Source organism: Lontra canadensis, unplaced genomic scaffold (assembly GCF_010015895.1).
Source record: "Lontra canadensis isolate GAN:19392208 unplaced genomic scaffold, GSC_riverotter_1.0 scaffold51, whole genome shotgun sequence".
NCBI lineage: Eukaryota > Metazoa > Chordata > Mammalia > Carnivora > Mustelidae > Lontra > Lontra canadensis.
In genome coordinates, this window is record NW_022631045.1 from 11,628,452 (window position 1) to 11,648,282 (window position 19,831).

Genomic DNA, 19,831 nt, shown 5'->3' on the forward strand with positions numbered 1-19,831 from the left:
CTTGTCTCGCCAGAGCTTTCAGCACCATGAGAAATCCGTATGTCAAAAACTAATGATGTACTGTATGGGGACTAATATAATGTTAAAAAAAGAAATCTGTACGTCCAAGTGCAGACGGGTGGAATGGCTTTGCGCCTCTTGCCCCCACCCCCAGTTCTCTGAGGAGAACATAACCTTGAGGGCTCAGGGATGCCCGTCATTGGGGCTTCTACTCGGTGGCCTGTGGTGACTCAGGGCTCGGGTCTGCAAGCCCACGGCCCTGCTGCCTTTTGTCAACAAAGGGTTAAAGCTGTTTTTATCAACGTCTAAGACAGTGGCTCTGATTTCACAAAAATCATCACAGACTTGATTCAAATGAATACATTATTCTAGGTTAATCATTTTTTTCATTCAAATGTTTATATTCCATCTACCCTGAACAATGAATTGAGAAAAACCAGGTATCTCCTCCGAAGCCTTCCCGAGAACAGTTACTTTTTGAAATAACACTTTCTGTACAAACTGAACAAATGAGACAGTGACTGTGGCGGGAGAGAGGCTGAGACCGTCAAGGGGTGGTTTTCTTCAAGTCCCGGATCTGTTTAATCAGGTAGTTCTTCTCATCACTGAACTGCTCATCGTCCGTCCTTTCCTTTTGGAAGCTACTCAGAAACTCAATGAGTTTGGGTTGATTTTTTAGTAGGATCTCCACAATAGGCTGTGTTTTGTGAGGACTGGCCACAAACACCTGAAATGAAAAGAAACAAATACCTCAGACAGGGAACGCACACCAGAGACAACACAGACCCTACTCGGGGTCCCTGGGCTACTTGTGTTGGTAAAATACAGAAGCCCCACGTTATACTTCCCTATTGATGAAAATCCGAGCTCCCCATCCAGAGCCTGTTCTGGAGAGCCAGCTGGGAACTCATTAGCGCTACTGTGAACAGTTTTTACTTTTACTTTGTTTTGATTTTAAATGTCTTAAATGTTTATATGTTCTTAACCATACAATCTTTCCAACAGAAAAGAACATCAGACACCAATATACTCACCAACAACTTGAGCAGATTTTTGCTATTTTACTTCTAATCTCTTTTTAAAGGAATAAAACACTAGAAATAGATGCAAACTCTCACTTTCCATCTGTCCTCATCCCCTTGAACAGTGTGCTTCCATCCCCAAGCATGTTTTTATCCTTTTTCTCCTACGACATATGTGTGTGTATACATACACCTACACACACACACACGCACGCATGCACACACACAGAAACAACATGTAGTATTTGAGTGTGCCTTTTTTTTTTTTTTTTACAATTTAGTTTTTGAACAGGTAATATATTCATCGGGCTGAAAAATTCAAAAAAGACAAAGATGCAGAGTTCCCCTCTCATCTGCCCTCCCTGGAGGTCACCAACGATATTCTTTCCTTATGAATATGGAGGTTTAAAATTTACAATTTTCAAGCCTCCATCTCCCAGAGATTCCAACTCAGCAGATCTGGGCTGGAGGTCTGGCATTCTGTATTTTTCTGAAGTTCATAAAAGATTCTTATGTGCACTCCTGTTGAAACCATTATTCTAGACTAGTAACTCAGCTGTACTATAAAAGACAGCAATGGCTATAATAACAGGACACAGTAACTCAAAACTATAATTCTGATTGGTGTAATGTTTCTCAATGGACACACTTCTAAGTTAGATGGTATATATATGACGACATGAGAAAACCCAAAAAAGTATGTGACTCCTATATACAGCTCTATGGTTTCATGTTCTGGGCATCTCACTCCTCTGAAGGGTTGAGTGCTTTACTACCAGGCCCCCTGCCCCATCCTAGACTTCCAGCAGTGCATCCTCTAAACACGCTATGGACAAGGATGGGTTATGGGGGAAAGTGAAGGCAAAAAACTTGAGCCCTCAATCACTGCTTGAGCTCAGCAATCATGAAGAAAGAAAAGAATACACAGGATGTTAAGGCCCTATGAGAGGGGAAGAAAAGGCTGTGGAGTGTCAAAGGAGGTGAACATAACATTAGATTTCTGAGTTTATTGTGTGACATGCAAGCTCGTCCATGAATCAGATTTTTCTGATTGAAAAATAGCCATTTAAAAAAAGGGGGTCCAGCAGAGAAAGTGAACATAACATTCACTTATATATATGTAAGTTCCTAGGGATTTGTCCATTTCATTTACATTATCAAATTTGTTGGTTAGATTACACTACAATTATTCATAGTATTCTCTTAGTGATTTTTCAAAAATTTCTATGAGGGGATTGAATTGGTAATCAAAAACCTCCCAACAAAGAAAAGCCCAGGACCAAATGACTTCACTGGTAAATTCTACGAAGAATTAACAGTCTATTTCAAATTCTTTCCAAAAAATAAGAGAAGGGAACACTTCCTAATTCATGCTATGAGGCTGGCCTTAACCTAATGCCAAAGCCAGACGAAGACATGACAAGAAAACTAGAGACCAATATCCTTTATGAATAAAGATGTAAAAAATCCTCCCTAAGATACAAGCAGCCTGAATCTAACATCATATTAAAAGAATTATATGCCATCAACAAATGGAATTCTAGAAATATAAAGGAGGTTCAACATAATAAAATCAATCAATGTAATACACCATATGTATGGGGTTGAACTGTGTCCCCTCAAAAATATGAATGTTTAAGTCCTAATCCTTGGAACTTATAAATATGACCTTATTACAAGCATAATCAAATCCAGATGAGGTCATACTAGATTACGGTGGGTCCTAATTCAATGAGTAGTATCCTTATAAGAAGAAGAAAATTAGGACAAAGAGACACATGGGAATGCAGCAGATGTAAAGATGAAGATGAAGACAGATATTGCAGTTACGAATCCAAGGAATCCCACAGATTGCTGGCAATCACCAGAAGCTAGGAGGTAAGCATAGAACAGATTTTCGGGGTGAACCTCTCCAAAAGGACCCACCCCTGCTGAGACAATAAACTTCTGTTGTCTTAACCCATTCGGTCTATGGTACTTTGTTATGGCAGCTCCAGGCAACTGGTATCTACCTCACACTGGAAACAAAAATTAACTCATAATCAATCAAAGACCTTAATATAAGAGCTAATAAAACTTTCAAAGGAAAATATAGGGCTCTATCTTCATGACCTTGGATTCGGCAATGGTTTCTTAGCTATGACATCAAAAGCATGAACAACAAAAGAAAAAAACAGATAAACTGAACATCAAAATGTAAAACTTCTGTGTATCAAAGGACATTATCAAGAGAGTGAAAAGACAGCACACAGCATGAGAGAAAATATTTGTGAGTCATGTATGAGCAATGCCTAGTATCCAGAATATATAAAGACCCCTTACAATTCAACAACAACAACAACAAAAAAAAAACTTTTTAAAAAGGGGTAAAGGACTTGAACAGACATTTCTCCAAAGAAGATATGTAAATGGCCAATAAGCACATGAAAAAATGCTCAACATTATTAGTCATTAGGGAAATGCAAATCAAAACCACAACGGAGTGTCACTTCACAGGCACTAGGATGACTACAATAAAAAAACCTGAAAACAACACAAATTGGTCAGGAAGGGGAGAAATTGGAACCCTGTACAATTACACTGCTGGTGGGTGTGTAAAATGGTGCACGCTCTGTGGTAAACAATTTGGCAGTACCTCAATAAATTACACATTTAATTACCGTAAGACTGAAAATTCCATTCCAAAGTATGGATTAAACTGTGGATTAAAATAATTGAAAAACTCTGTTCAAATAAGAACTTGTACACAAATGTTTATAGCAGCACTGTTCACAACAGCCAAAAGTCCATCAACTGATGAACAAATTGTGGCATATCCATACAATGGAATACTATTCAGTCATAAAACTGATTGAAATATTGATCATATTACAACACGGGTGAACCTTAAAAACATGTTAAAGAAAGCAGACTCAAGAGGCTATACAGTATAATTCTATTTATATGAAATACCCAGGAGAGGCAAATCCATTGAAACCAAAAGCAGATTAGGAGATGCCAAAGGCTTGGGGTATGGGAAAACGAGGAGTAACTGCCTAATGGGTACAGGGTTTCCTTTTGGGGTGAGGAATATGTTCTGGAACTAGATAGTGATGATAGTCATGTAACACTGTAAATGTGCTATATGCCGCTGAACTGTACACTTTAAAATGGTTAGAATGGTGAAGTTTAGGTTACTACAATACAGTAAAATTGTTATTTATATATGTTTTAAAAAGGACCCCTGACTGGTTTACATTGTTAGAATGCCTGACCTTTATATCATACCTATCAGCAGTATGTCAGAAAATCCTTTGCTGAAGCCAAATTCGTGGTTCCTGTGGTTACTGTTTGTTTACAAGGGAGCTGCTGTGAAGTTTTAGGTAGAAATTGTCTGGCATTTTGTGGTAACTCTATAAATAACTCATAACCATCTTTCTTTCTAAAAAAAATTAAATATATTGGACAAACTAAGCTTCTCTGTTTCAATCCAAAATAAATGTGAAATGTAGAAGAGTTTGGAGTCAGGCGCCACTGGATTGACTACACTGAATCCCCACACTGTACCCCTAACAAATGTTAAATAAAATTTTCTTATTTTAATTCTTCATGGCTCTTGAACTGTGCTACCTCTAAAGAGAGTTGTTGATTAGAGGCAGCGAAGGCATCAGTGCACAATACTCTGGGGTGGGGGTAGGGGGTAGGGGGGAAGAGGTTGGGCTGACCGCCCCAGTGAAGGATGGAGATGAACCAGTACCATAAGGAATGCACTTCTGAATCAAGGTAGGATGAACCAAATCTTCTGAATATCATGTCCAGTATAGGGAGTTTCTTGGTTTTTTTCTCTGCTGGACCCTTTTTCTTTCTTTCTTTTTTTTAATGGCTATTTTCAATCCATCCCCAAACAAGTTAAACAAATGGAGCTACCTGTGGCTTCTCTTTGTACAGTGTGGTCTTATTGGCTGTATCCCTTAATTTACACATATTTCAGAAATATGATTTATGGAGTTCTCAAGCATGGTTAGAGAAAGGCAAATATCATGACCACAACTCAAATATTTTTAACTTAGAAAACTACGAATACTTTGCTCGCTATTTTAAACCTGAATGCTTTTTATGAAAGAGTAAAAAAACAAACAAACAAAAAAAACCCGAATGTCTTACACACACATTCATTCATTTCATTCAAATTCTATTTTGTCAAGAGGGATTTGCACTAGACAAGGCATTGGAAGGCTCGTTTTCCGCTTTGTTTACCTTACTGTCTGTGAGGCATGCTGTAAGCCTAGAATGCTTTGTACGTGGATTTGAAACTGGGGCTCCCATGACCGTTACATGGAAGTAACTCAAAGCAAAATTTCATTCCACTGAAGTATAAAATAAGGCCTTTTCTTTCTAAAGGCTCACCCTCTTGAATGAATACGAGCTTGAGCAATGTAATGTTTAGAATATCTTGACGTAATTCGTGCTGGTGTTGATCAGAGACAGTAATTTTTTCCTGTTTAAGAAAGAAGGACCTGATTCCTACCTCTGTAAGCTGGCTGATGTCTGTAAGCCCCAATGAGCCCACAACAGGACCAGACCAGGCCCCACCACCTGGGCAGGGAGGAACAAAAACCCTGAGAAGGAAGGGAGGATGGAGGAGGAGAGCAGGCCGGAAGTTCAGGATGCTCTAAACATCTCCAGAATCTCCTGAGATCCTCCTCCTCCTCAGGCCACCATCCTTATCATCACCCTGACTAGGAAAGTGACACATGTAGAAAACTAGGAAAACAGAGAAAAAGAGACACAAAGAAGAAAGAAAAAAAAAAAATCTTAAATAATTCCTCCACCCAAAGATAACCACAGTGAACATTTGGTGTATATCCTTTTATTCTGTGCATATAGTTATATGTAAATATATTTTAAACAAAACTGGGCTTGCATTGTGTACACAGTGGTTTGTAAATTGCTTTTTCACTTAATATGTTCTTAATATTTACAGCTTCTTCTTACATTAAAGGAGCCAATCACCATTTAAAGGGTAGTCAGGGCTGTAATAATAGACATTATTGTTCTGACAACTGCTTTGGCATTTTGGAATCCAAGTCTTTGGGATCTACAAATTGCACACAGCTGTGGATTACATATGCAACTACAAATTTATTCCAAAATTACACAGAAAAGCCACTTTTAAAAATGTCTTATTCTAATAGTATTCACATTTCCTATTATAAATATTACTAGTCTTAATTTTCCTCTATCTTTTAAACCCTGAGTCATATGTTTATATACTTTTTGGTGATGTTGATAAAGTTGGTCACTAAAACCCATTACAAGCCTTTCTATAGATAAACATAGACTTGGTTATTTTATGAATTTTTATTTTATTTTTAAATATTTTATTTATTTATATGACAGACAGAGATCACAAGTAGGCAGAGAGGCAGGCAGAGAGGCAGGCAGAGAGAGGGGGAAGCAGGCTCCCTGCTGAGCAGAGAGCCCGATGTGGGGCTCAATCCCAGGACCCTGGGATCATGACCTGGGATCATGACCTGAGCCGAAGGCAGAGGCTTAACCCACTGAGCCACTCAGGTGCTCCTATTTTATGAATTTTTAAAGAAAGTATTTTAAAAAGTAGAAAAGAGAGGTGAAGTCAGGTTTCACTTTTTCTCCTCCACCACTCAGTGAAATAAGGGGAAAAAAAGAATTCAGATGAAGGCATGCCACCATTGAGCACTCTGCGCTATTTAGAATAGTTGATGAAACATTAAGTTGATATGAACACTTTTTCCCTGTCCGTTAACATTTTTTAGAAAAAATTACTAATATTATATCAGCTTAAAGCTGATTCCTAAATTTACCTGGCTCAACGGTTTTCTCTGTCAGTAGACTTAGATTTGGTATATCGTGACTGGAGTGGTTCGCCTGCTGAAAAAACAGGTCCTTAAGGAAGTGGGTAAGGAAGCAGGATGGTTAGGCTTTCACCAAATTAATTTGTAATTCTGCATTCTTTTCAGTAAGACCACATGGAAATGATTCTCAACTAGGATGTGTCTTGTTCTGTATCCTTTCTTAAGGTGAATTGTCAAATGGGCCGTTGTATTTTGGAAAGGGTGAGGGTGGAGCTTCTTGTTTTCGTGGAAAGAGCTATTGCAGCCAACTGCTAGGATCTGAGTGATGGAGTAGTACACTCGGGAACATTTCTGTCCTGGCCATGCCTGAGTTCTAGCAGTTCTAAGAGGTGAGCCAAAAGGTGCAGACTGCCCTATCCCCAAGGATGGTAGGAAGTAGCATCATGGTCTTTCTATGAAGGAAGTTAACAGAGAAAGGAAAGGGAGCTCGGCTCATAGCTGATACTTGAGTTCCTATCAGACACATCTCTGGAAAAGCCAGGATCACTGAGACAAAGGTCTCCAGAACCTAGTGTCTTAGAACCAGACTACTGACTTGAATATAACTCTTGCACTTTACAAGTGAGGAAATGGATCCAGATGGGTTTGCCCAAAGTCACTGGTGGCAACTAAGCCAGAACGAAGACCCAGGTTTCTTGGCCTCCATCCAGCACTTTCCTACCACACCATCCTGCTTGTCCACAGCACAAAAAAACATGAAATCGTATCTCATTCAATTCCTTGAAATTACCGGCAAGCTAATGAAAATAATCTGGCAAGGACATTTTTAGCAGTGTGTTCCACATTTTTTGCACCTTATGGAAGGTGTTTTATTGGGGGAAAAAAAAAAACTATTAATACACAACTGTGAAAAAAAAAAACCTCTAGGACTCATTACTTTTTCTAAATAACAAAATATTGTATTTGGCAAGTGAACAATTCAGTTCATACTCTGGTGGTGGAAACATAGGGTACACGGTAGGCCCAGTTCATACACATACAAGTAAACAAGTGGTCAGCTATTTTTAAATGCACCTACTCTGTCCGGTGATTAGAGGATCCAAATTCTGAGGACGGAAGTAGGTTATTTCTATTTGACCACCCACTGAACATGTCCATAATACTGCATTTTTGAACAAAATTAAATGAAGCTTGTTCTCATCTAGGAGGATATATTAAAATTCCATGGGAGCTGAAAGACATGACACACAGCCTTCTACAGTTTCTTGAGCGGTCTTGAGAGGGTCTATCATTTCTACTGTGTAGACATCTTCCAGTGCCACAGCCATCAATTTATGGTTCTTCTGAATTGCGTTTATTTTGTATGAAATAATTCTGACATAGAGCAGAGTATAACAAAACATATCACACTCATGTTCCCACTATGTGCTCTATCAAAATCTAAAATTTTTGCCATACTTGCCTTCAGATTTTTTAAAAAAGATTTTATTTATTTATTTGACAGACAGAGATCACAAGTAGACAGAGAGGCAGGCAGAGAGAGAGGAGGAAGCAGGCTCCCAGCTGAGCAGAGAGCCCGATGCACCTCAAGCAAAGGCAGAGGCTTAACCCACTGAGCCACCCAGGTGCCCCTTGCCTTCAGACTTTTTAATAAAATAAAACACTACAGATATAGTTGGAGGCTGTTGTCACCTCTTCAGGATACCATCCTCCTCCCTACCCTTCCCTGCTGAGGTGACTGCTGTACTGAATTTGGTATTTACCAACCCCATACAGGTTATTAGACTATAACTGCATAAGTTTGAATCCATATATAGTGCTGTTTTGAATGTTTTCAAACTTTAAATAAATAATATCTTTTTAATGTTTGTTTTTTTCATTCGATGTTTGGGATTTACCCACATTGATCTATATAACTCGATTAATTTTAACGCATTACTACATGCTACTGTACGAATATAACACAATTTATTTTCCCCTTCTCCTTTGATGACCATTTGTGGTTTTTTTTTCTCATTTTACACTATTCTAAACAATGTTGTGATAAACATTTTTATACATAATTCCTTGTGCACATGTAGAAGAGTGTCTCTAAAAAATTGCTGAGGGGGCACTTGGCGTGGTTCAGTTCAAGTGTCTGACTCTTGATCTCAGCTCAGGTCTTAATCTCAGGGTCATGAGTTCAAGCCCTGCGGTTGCGCTCCTTGCTGGGTGTGGAGCCTACTTAAAAAAAAAATTGCTGAGAGATGAGATTTCAGGATTGAAGGATATGTGTACATTCAGTTCTTTATTTTACTAAATTGCTCTTCAAAGTGGTTGTACCAACTTACAGTATATAGACAGCCTCTACTGCCCTCCAACCTTACCAATATTTGATTTGTCAGACTTAAACATTTTACCATTACAAAGAATGTAAAATGATACCTCATTGATATTTCAATGGCAATTGCCAATGTTACTTAGTAAATGATCATCTTCCCCTATTTATTGTTCAGTTCCCCTTATCTGTAAATGACCGACTTGCCTCCTTTGCCCACTTTTCTATTGAATTCTTTCTCTGAATGATTTGTCAGTTATATGTATCACATTCTATCCTGTCTTTTCACTTTGCTTATTCTGTCTTTATGAACAGAAGTTCTAAATTTGATGTAGTTAACTAAATACTTCCTATTATGTTTTGTGGCCACACAAAATCTTAGGCCATTGTTCTACCACACAAATTTTAGAATCAGCTTGTCAAGGGCCAGGAGAAGTCCTGTTGGGATTTTGAACACCACTGAATGGAATTTATAAGTTAGTTTGGTATTTGAATTGCTCTAGTGACTCTCTGGACAATACAGACCTGGTAGCTGGAAGATGGACTAAAAAAAATTTTTTTTATTAACCTCTCAAAGCAACAGTTATATACCTTATAAATTGCCATGTCTCTCCCATTTACAGATTTATAAATTCAGTCACTGAACAGACATTATAAATACCCCAAAAAAGCTTGGAATTCTCCTCTTAATTCTATTCCAGATATCTAGCCTAAGAAAATAATCCTAAATATGGGAAAAAAAAAAACAAACAACTAGCTGGATATAGAAAATGCTCATTGTAGCATTCTTCTTAGTAGGAAAAAAAATGGAAATAACCTAAATATATAAAAAAAAGAAATGTTTAAGTAAACTAGAGTAAACAAACCAAATGATGAACTGTGCCAATAAAACTCCTGGCTCTAAAACCCATACATAACAATAATGGATTAGTGTTCACTTCTGGCAAAGCATTAAGTGATAAAATTAAGATATCAATTTTGTGTACCATGTGAATATAGCTCCAGAAGAAACCGGTGTTATGGGAGCTACTTTCTATTCACAGCAAAATGCACTTAAAAAATATTTCTAAACAGGTAATAAAAGTGAGCAGTACCCCGGTATTTTTTCAGTGCTTCATTTAAGGTTCAAAGAAACACTTAAGGCAGAAGGTGAAGCATTCAAATTCCAACACTCGGGATTTGGAATCTGGCTCTATCCTGATTATTTTAGTAACTTTTGGGAAACAGTATCCACCTATTTTCTCAGTGGAAAAAAATGAAAATATTTAGAGATAGGGATTAGAAACAAATGGGCATTCATTAAAATAACTCTAAAATTTCGTCCAAGTCATGCAAAATGGAAAGACTGCCTGTTTCATTTTCTCTCAAGTATAAAGGAGGGTAAACAGGGAGTTTGCCACTGGAAAGTGAAAAAAACAAATGCCCAGGTTATTTCCGCGGCACTTTACCTTAAAGACATGGAAGGCTTCAAACTGAATGTTGGGACTTTTATCTCGAAGCAGGTTCATCATCAGTTTGAGGTTCTCTGGCTTGCTGATGTACTTTGTCATAATGGCAAAGTTGTGTCGGTCCAGGATCAGCTCACCTAGCAGCTATAAAAACAGAAAACAAGACACAAAGAAACAAACAAAAAAAACAAAATCAGAGATATAATCTATCTGAGACTCATCTGATTCAAAATGTATCACACTTTTCTCTGAAAAACAAATGATAGATGTGGTTAGGAATGTTGACGTGAAAAAAAATGAAGAGTCCTTAAGTGCATTTTAACATTTAGCACAGGCATGAAAGGAGTAGTTATTATTAAGTTATTTTAAGCTTTTCACACAATTTTGCTAAAGTTGGTGATTAATGCGTTTCTGAATTTTTTTTTTAAAGCCAGTCGCTGCTGTAGCTTTAAAAAGCTCTCTTTGTAGCTCTCACCTAGAGCTAGCCAGAAACGAATTTATTATTTTAATTGCTCACTTTAATCTTGCTTCCCAGCACTGCATTGCTTCTTAGGCATTATGGTAGAATAAGAAAGAATAACAAAATTGATTCTACAGTTATACCTCCCTTCCCTGAATAAATGTACTCTAGTAGCTCACTGGGGAAAATAGGTTATGTCAAGTGAGTCTTACCTTCCCCTTAACTTTTGTTACAAAACCAGCTAGATAGCTGGGGGCGGGGGGGCATTAACCCTGAATCCATATTAAGCAAGTGTTTTTAAAAGAGTAAAACAAAACATTTTCTGGTGACAGATTAATAGCTCCCTCCAAATGCAGCATTATTCCATGTTATGAGCTGAATGTCTGTGCCTCCCTGAAATCTACATGCTGAAATCCTAACCCCAAATGTGAAGGTATTGGGAGGTAGGACCTCTGGGAAGGTAGGATCACAGGAATGGGACAGGTTTTCTTATCAAAGAGACCCAGAGAGCTCTCTTACGGCCAGCACCTTGATCTTGGATTGCATAGCCTCCAAAACTATGAAAAATAAGTGTTGCTTAAGCCACCCAGTCTGCGGCATTTTTGTTATAGCAGCATAAACAGACTAAGACAACTCAAAACAAAATAAAAAATATCCAAGAATAGTCTTCAACTAGCAGCACAGTTGACCGTTCTTTACTCATAAACTTTTATTCTCATACAGGGGTAAAATTCCTAAAACTTCAGCAACAAGGCAGCTGAAATGTATACCCTTCACAAAGTTTTATATATGATCTACTTATTTTCAAATTCTCCTATTCACCAGACTTTTTCTGGATGCCTCATGGTACTGATGCTTACAGAAATCCTGGATGGGCGAAGAAAGCACATGGAACTATGGGCTGGCTGTCTATCACAATACAGTCCAGCAACAGAACCCAAGAGGTGTGCATGTAGTGGGGTGTGTGTGTGTGTGTGTGAGTGTGTCTGGCTGCCAGTAAACAACGACCTTGCCTGTGATGCAGCTTTTGTCTATTTAACAAATAAGAACTACATACCTTAAGGTTATGTTAGTGCACAGAAATAATGGTTGTTAAATATAAGACATAATGACCACTGTTGGATGTTAGCTGGTTAGTCTCAAACACAGGACAGTAGTCATGTAAACTGTTCATCTTCATTGTCCTTAATTTCTCTGCAGCATCTAAAGCTAACTGAACACTCTTCTGGAAACTTCTTTGCTCTTGGTTTCAAGGCCACTGCATTCTTCTGGTTTCTTATCTCTTGCAGCTTGCTTCTTTGCTCCTGTGTTACTGTTCTCCTTCCTTCTGCTCTACACATGCAGGCGTTTTCCAAGTGGTATACGTGAATCTCTGATCTTTCTTCTCTCTCCAGTCTCATCTATGCCCATGGCTTCAACCGTAACATCTAGGGAGATATCTCCCAAACCTACATTTGGAGTCTCAGTTTCTTTCCTGAGGTCTATACCAATGCTTCTAACTGCCCGTCTGGTGGCCCAGTGGACCACTTTGCTGGCCAGTCACACTCGGCATCTCTGAAACCAGTTCCTTCCCCTCGTTGTTAATGACGCCATGGCCAGCCAGCCTCCTCGGAAAGAGCTGAAATCTTCCTTGGCTCCTTCTTTCCCTTGCGTCGAATCTACATCCAAGGTCTGCCAATTTTCTGTCTGTAGATGTCTCCAACATTCTTCCTTCTGCTTTTATTGCCAATACCCTCCTTGCAGCCCTCATTGCCTCTCGCCTGCTTCTGGGCAAGCACGCTGAATGGTCCCTTCTTCAGGCTAGACCCAACCCAGTCCCTCCTGCTTGTGCCAAACGCACCTTCCTGAAGCTCAGCCCTATTCATGTTAGTAATTCCACCGAGAGAGAGCACGAATAAACAAATGAGTCCCTGGATGCCTATGGATTCAGGGGAGAAAATTAAACTCCTTAAGATAGCATTCAAAGGCTTCTATGCTCTGGAGTCGCTTCTGCTTCCTTTCCTTGCAGCCCCACTTACTCCTCGTTGTTCTGCCTCTGTGGCCTCACTCTCCTTGACCCCAGTGTTTCCCCCAGCTTTATTTAGACATAATTGACAAAACTGCCTATATTTGAAGAGCACGTCATGATGATTTGAAATATATTTACATCGTGAAACACTGACCGCGATCAGGTTAATTAACACATCCATCCCCTCACAGCTGCCCTTTGGTTTGGTGTGTGATGAGAGCGCCAAGATCTTCTCTCTGCAAATTTCAAGCACTCAGCACAGTACTCACAGTGCTATTCACTGTAGTCACCAGGCGGTACATTGGATCCTCAGGACTTAGTCTTCTCATAACTGAAAGTGTGAACCCACTGACCAACACCTCCCATCCCCCCCGCCTCCCAGCCCCTGCAAACCACCATTCTACCCCTGCTCTATGCTCTGTTTCTCCCCAGCTGTACTCACTCTGCCTTACAGTACAGACTTACTTGCCTCTTTGGAACATAAGCTCCATGTGGACACGTATGAACTCTTGTTTGTATTTGTCCCCTTTACAGCTTAACTGTGTGATGTGTGTGGGTGCTGCTGGGGAAATAAAGTCCACAAAATGCAGAGAAGAAAGAAAGCAGTTCGATGATTGAATAAGCGTATCCGCAACACAACATTATAGGTAATCTGTGCAAAAGACATTAGGAAGACACATAAAACTCCACCTGATTTATATGGCCAAGCAGCCATGATCCCCTACATACGTGTCTTCTCAAGAAGAAAGGTAAACCATTCCCTGTCAGAGGGCTTGACAGTGCCTTTCGCTATGCACCCCTCATAGTTCCCTCCGAAGCACCCCTCACAGTTCCCTCTGAACCCACCTGGCCACTAAGGAAGCTACTTGTTTTAGCTAATTGCCTTTATTCAGGTAATGAAGAGAATCATAAAACTCTTATGTCTCTGACAAGCAAATGGTTACAGCTCAGAGAGAAGCACCAAGGGTAATTTCCCCAACGACATCGGGGACACAGGCGTGCCACCTTCCTACATGTTTACATGTCAGCAGGATGGCTCCCAGACTCTCAAAAAAAGACCCAGCCCCTTTTGGTTGTAAAGCTGACAGAATTTATATATGTGTCTATGTATGTAATTTATACCCACTTAAGATTTACATGGGCATTTATATAGCTATGCTTCATTGCAGATATAGATCTGTATATCTACCTACAGATTCTATATTGATATAAAGATATTTTTATATAAAACATATATAAAAATCAAATATAATACATATCACATGAATACAAATACATATATAGTACACGCATAAACATATCAAAAGATCTTTCAATAATACATTGCATTAAAAAATTTACCCTCAAAATTTGTGCAAACACACACACACTCAAGAATTTGCTGAAGTGACATTTATAAGTTAAATTCAGATTAAGTTAAGTCACTTTAATTTTTATTACAAAGGGATGCCTACATGTAAGTTTTATCCAATCTGTCCTTTGCTAATATAATTTCACTGCTTTTCTAAAACAATCGTGTTAAATCATTTGACCAACATTGACTCTTTAACCATTAAATGTTAATCTATTTTAATTAATACTGACAATGACAAAATGCTGCATTTCATCTTAATACAAAGCATTTAAAATGATAAAATGGAAAAAAATGTTTTTAGTTCTCTATATTAGATTTTATAGGCTTCAATATTACAGAGTAAAGCCAAGCACAGCAAGTAGAAATAATGAGTTTTTTTTAAACTTAGTGTTTCAATGAAATTGACCAGAACCAGAAACCCCCAAAATTCTACAAGCTTCTTTTGATTTATATAAATCTTTCTTGCTAGTAATTAAATGGCTCTGAAGATAGTAAGAAATAAATTCCTAAGCTCTGTCATGTGAGGGGAAGGAATTTCTCTGTTAATCATTTTTTATTGACACCAGGAATCTAAGCTTCCCAAGGTAGTTCAGGAAAATTTAGAATATGATTACCAAAAGACAGCTGGAAGCAAGGGGAGTGAGAAAATAGCCTAGCTTTAAGACAGCTTATCACTTACAGAATACTGTAAGTATGCTCTTAAAAGAATCTAAACTCTCTTATTTTCTAAAATGATGAAATATCTATGTATAAAATATTACAGAATTCGGAGATATAAACATGGCTGGGTCAAAACAGAACATATTGCTACCACAGACCTAATTCTCAAAAGGAAAAACCAACAGTGCACCAGCAGAGCTTTCCAAAACAACATTTTTCTATTAAGGACAGGAGTACACAGCTCTCTCCTTGAATACAGGGAAATAAGACCATTTTAGTGATGTCTCTGCCTATAATCTAGCATTCAAAAAAGCCAAATCTTTAGTACCCATTTTAACAATTTCTGCATTCTTAGATATCCTTCATCTGTCTTTTACTAGTTTCCTTCGGTGTCCAACCAGTGCTCGGTTTTACCACACTGCAAATAAAATATTTGTGAGACATGCCACTGTAAAAGATTTTAGGCAAGAGTAGCAGCCAACATAGTATATCTGGGTGGATTAGCAAAGAACAGGAAAGAGGCCTTCTGAGTGGCCTGGGGCATCCGTACATAAGGAGGAGGCACAATCAAGTGGGAAAGGAAGCGTTTCAGTACGCCACGTGGACTCGGTTGCTCCTTGCCTGTGCTGCTGGGTACAGTGCGGAGGTGTCTGGCCTCAGAGCCACTCGGAAAGGGGGCTGGGAAGCGGAGAGCCAGGTGGCAGCAGATAGCAGTGAGGAAGGAACCTTCTCACTGCCCTTTACTACCCACCAAATTTCGATTCCATATTGTACCAATCACACACGCGCTGAATTAACAGGCTTCTATTTTCAAGTGCAAATGCATCCTGCCAGGGAGCTGACACCTTGAGAGCAAAATGAGTGCAATGGGCACATGAGTAGGAAGGGATGACAGCGTAATATGAAGGAAGAAGTGGGAAGAAGGCCCAGAAGGGAGATGGTTAGAGGAACACCCGTTAGCTTTGTAACTTCACTTAAGGCCCTAGAGACAGTCAATCAACAGAAAAATTTCTATCACCAATTCCTGTCACTGTTGAAAATGGTACAAGGATAAATTCTAAAGTCTCTGAATTTCAGCTTTCTTGATCCCACTTTAGTTCCATAGCCTTAGTTCATACCAATGCTGCTACTTTGGTTCAGGACCTTATAGATTACCACTAAAAAGAGGGAGGATTTAGAAAACGTATGAGAGATCTCAGAGCACTGTTAGGTCTGTTTACTGTTCGTTTTTCCTTCCCTCTGAGGGCAATGATGTCCTATAATACAGACCAGCTCCCCTGTTTTGGCTGGGGAGCTTATTCACAGATAAGGAATTCTGTTCTTCAGGTATGCAGCTGTGGCAACAGGATGCAGCCTTATCTTCAAACGCTCTTAAGCTTTCTGGACCTGGGAGAGCATGGCATGATGTCACTGCCTTTGTCTGAAGCTCAATCTCCTCAATCCAGGCTCCAGCAGCAAGAGCAGTGAACCCAAGGTATGTTTTGTTTTGTTTTGTTTTGTTTTGTTTTGTTTTCTTTTCTTTCTTTCTTTTTAAAAGATTTTATTTATTTATTTGACAGAGAGAGAGGGAGAGATCACAAGTAGGCAGAGAGGCAGGCAGAGAGAGAGGGGGAAGCAGGCTCCCTGCCGAGCAGAAAGCCCCATGTGGGGCTCCATCTCAGGACCTTGAGATCATGACCTGAGCTGAAGGCAGAGGCTTAACCCACTGAGCCACCCAGGTGCCCCCCAAGGTATGTTTCTATGTAGATCACCGTGTATAGGTTTCCACACAAGGGGAAACTCAATAAAGAGTGCTGAATGACTGGCTGAAATTAGCATGCTGACCCCCCGACCCCACCCCCACCCCCCACCCACCCACAGTGGGTAATGCTGGAACAGCCAGGGCACAAATTCAGGGGAAGGCAGATCACGGCTAAGGCAAAATCAGGGGTAAAGTGAATTGATAAAAATGTCACACAAAATACACTTTGTTTATCACTTCAGTTAAAAGTGTATTCAAGGGGCGCCTGGGTGGCTCAGTGGGTTAAAGCCTCTGCCTTCAGCTCGGGTCGTGATCCCAGGGTCCTGGGATTGAGCCCCACATGGGGCTCTCTGCTCAGCAGGGAGCCTGCTTCCTCCTCTCTCTCTCTCTGTCTGCCTCTCTGCCTACTTGTGACCTCTGTCTGTCAAATAAATAAAATCTTAAAAAAAAAGTGTATTCAATTTTTAGAACCAAACACATTGTTCTATGAATGTCATTATCCCAACATGTAAAACTAATGTGTGATGTTTAGTAAGCTCAAAAATCATATAAGTGCTTGACGAAGCCAGTCAATTAATACCTGCCAATAACATTCTTTGGACTATCTGAATGGGATCTGAAGGGTAGATAGAGATGCAGCTCTAATGGACTTCCCACCCCCACTGGAGCAGTCCTACCTCCTCTTGACCAAATGCCTGCTTCCAGGCACTTTTTAGAAAATTAATTTATTTAGTTGAGGCCAGGCTGGGAGGTAGGGGAGGGGCAGAAGGAGAGGGAGAGAGAGTCCCAAGCAGACTCTGTACTGAGTGTGGAGCCCCATGTGGGCTTGATCTCAAGACCCACAGATCACGACCTGAGCCGAAACCCAGAGTGGGACGTTCAACTGACTGTGCCAACTAGGCACCCCCAGGAGGGAAGGCTACTCACTATGTGGCTCTACTTTGCTGGGCTGTCTGGGCTGGGGGACAGTGAACTTCCACAGGCATTTCATAGGTGATATAATCTGCAATAGCAAATGCCACACAAACACCCCATCACCTGTCATCACTTCCTGTCCTTGTACCTTCCTTAATTGTTCTAAAATCACCTGAAAGTTATATATTTATCTTTTTATTTATTTATTGTCTGTTCTCCTCCAACAGAATGTGAAATCCATTGGGGTGTGACTTAATTTTGTTCTTGGCTGTCACTGTAATGTTAGGAATAGGAGCACATAAATATTTGTTGACCAAATGGAAAGCTCTATCACTCTCCTCACCATCCCCAATAATTGATCCAACTAAGCTATTTGCAAATAATTGGGAATTGACTTTATTTTCTTTTCCAGCTGGTGATACCATCTTTTAACCTCTTTCCAAAGTCTGTTTCAGTGTAATAATACTAGCATTTTTAAAAAAGCACAGTTTGGGGTCCATGATCAAGTACCCAAATTTATTAAAGATTATTCTTTTAACACTAAGTTAATGGTCACTCTGAGAGTGACTATTTTCATATTTCAGAATCTTTGCTGGAAATACAATTTGAAAATGTCATTCATGTTAAATGGTGGAGGTGTTAAAGATGACCTACAGTAAAACACTAACAAGAATGCTCAGAATATGAAATCCAGCAGTGCAAAATGGTAAAAAACAAAAAACAAAAAAACAAAAAAAAAAACTTTGGAAAAATTTGTTACAAATCTGGGGGTAAGTGCTTCTCAGATGGGGGGTAAGCCCCATTACATAACCTTTTCTTCTCCCCTTCTCTGTAAAATAGCCTACAAAGTCTAGTTTACAGAGAGATGTCTAAGAGAAATAGGGTCATTTTTTCCTGTTCCAGATACACCAAAAGAGAACTACAGGAGAACCTTGCTGATTCTTCCTTGTAAATGGTAATTCAGATCTTAATTTCAAGCTAAGAGTGATTTCTTTTCATCTCCAGAAAACACACCCAAGGAGAGAACTGTAGTTGTATTTAAATTAACTTAAGCTTGATTTGCTTTCGGAGCTGCAATATACTAAATTCTACTTTATCATGTACCTATTGTTTATACTCTTACTTCCAAAAAGTCTTTGAGTCAGGGCATTTACACTGTTTTGCTACAAAGTACAGTCATAACATGAAACATATTTTCCAAGTTACAAAAAAAAAAAGGAACACCTTCATTTTTCTTTATGTACGTGTCCACTCAGAGCCATCATTTACCAGTAAGATACCAACTGATAACTTAAAGAAATTTCATATTACCTTTATAGATTGTCTCTTAGTCACATAATTCTCAGACTGAAGCAATTTCTCATAGTCTTCAAAAATCTAATGAAAAGAAAATAAATATTAGAGCATAAAACTAGCAGTGGTTTCTCTGCATTAGGGTTGCTTGCTCTCTTGCTTCGAAGGGAAATCCCCAACTCGCCAGGCCAGGGCAGCCCAACAGCTGTGCTTTGCATCTGTCTCTGTGCTTAATAACCTTGTGCTGATCACACTGTCCACAGTGAGCTTTCCCCCATTTCGCCATTCTCATTTACACATAAAGATACTGGGGGGTAGGAGGGTCAAGTGATACAACAGATGTACTTGTCCACTTAATTTTAGTTTTGCAAATTAAAAATTGAGAAGAAAAATGGAGTATTTGAGTCCTCTCAATACATTCTTTTGAATAAAACATTTTATTAACTCATCTATTAAATGGGTAACTAAATAACACATTTCATGCCATTTTAGAGAGGTTGGTAGCTAGCTGGTAGCTATTAGCACATGAATAATTTAGGAGAAAATTAAACACACTTAGGGCTTCACATGATACCCCATGAAGAATCAAACTGCCAAATTCATAGTGTAGACAGATGAATAGGGCAACTTTTGCCACCTCCAGCTGGTCTCTCTGGAGGACTTCCACTCTCACCAAAAGCTGGGGGACACTGGGGTTTGGGGCCCCTGTTTCCCACTGTGGCTGTCAACCATTGCCCAGGTCCTTCATTTTCACACAGAGTGCCAGATGCTGGGGAAGCTAAGCGTGGACCTCCTACCAG

General features: G+C 39.4%; 1 protein-coding gene across 11 annotated transcripts in view; it reads right to left on the reverse strand.

The window, feature by feature from the left end:
• Positions 1 to 366: 366 nt before the first annotated feature.
• CAB39L (calcium binding protein 39 like) overlaps positions 367 to 19,831 on the reverse strand; it is a 112,461-nt gene continuing 92,996 nt past the window's right edge. For 10 of the 11 annotated variants that reach the window (XM_032874084.1, XM_032874079.1, XM_032874081.1 and 7 more), the window contains 3 exons: positions 19,050 to 19,115; positions 10,601 to 10,744; positions 367 to 727 (listed from right to left, as the gene is read on the reverse strand). In XM_032874084.1, coding sequence (XP_032729975.1) covers positions 548 to 727; positions 10,601 to 10,744; positions 19,050 to 19,115 — 390 coding nt within the window. In that variant the 3' untranslated portion in view covers positions 367 to 547. The remainder of the gene's footprint in view (positions 728 to 10,600; positions 10,745 to 19,049; positions 19,116 to 19,831) is intronic. The other variant, XM_032874090.1, reaches the window with a different exon arrangement.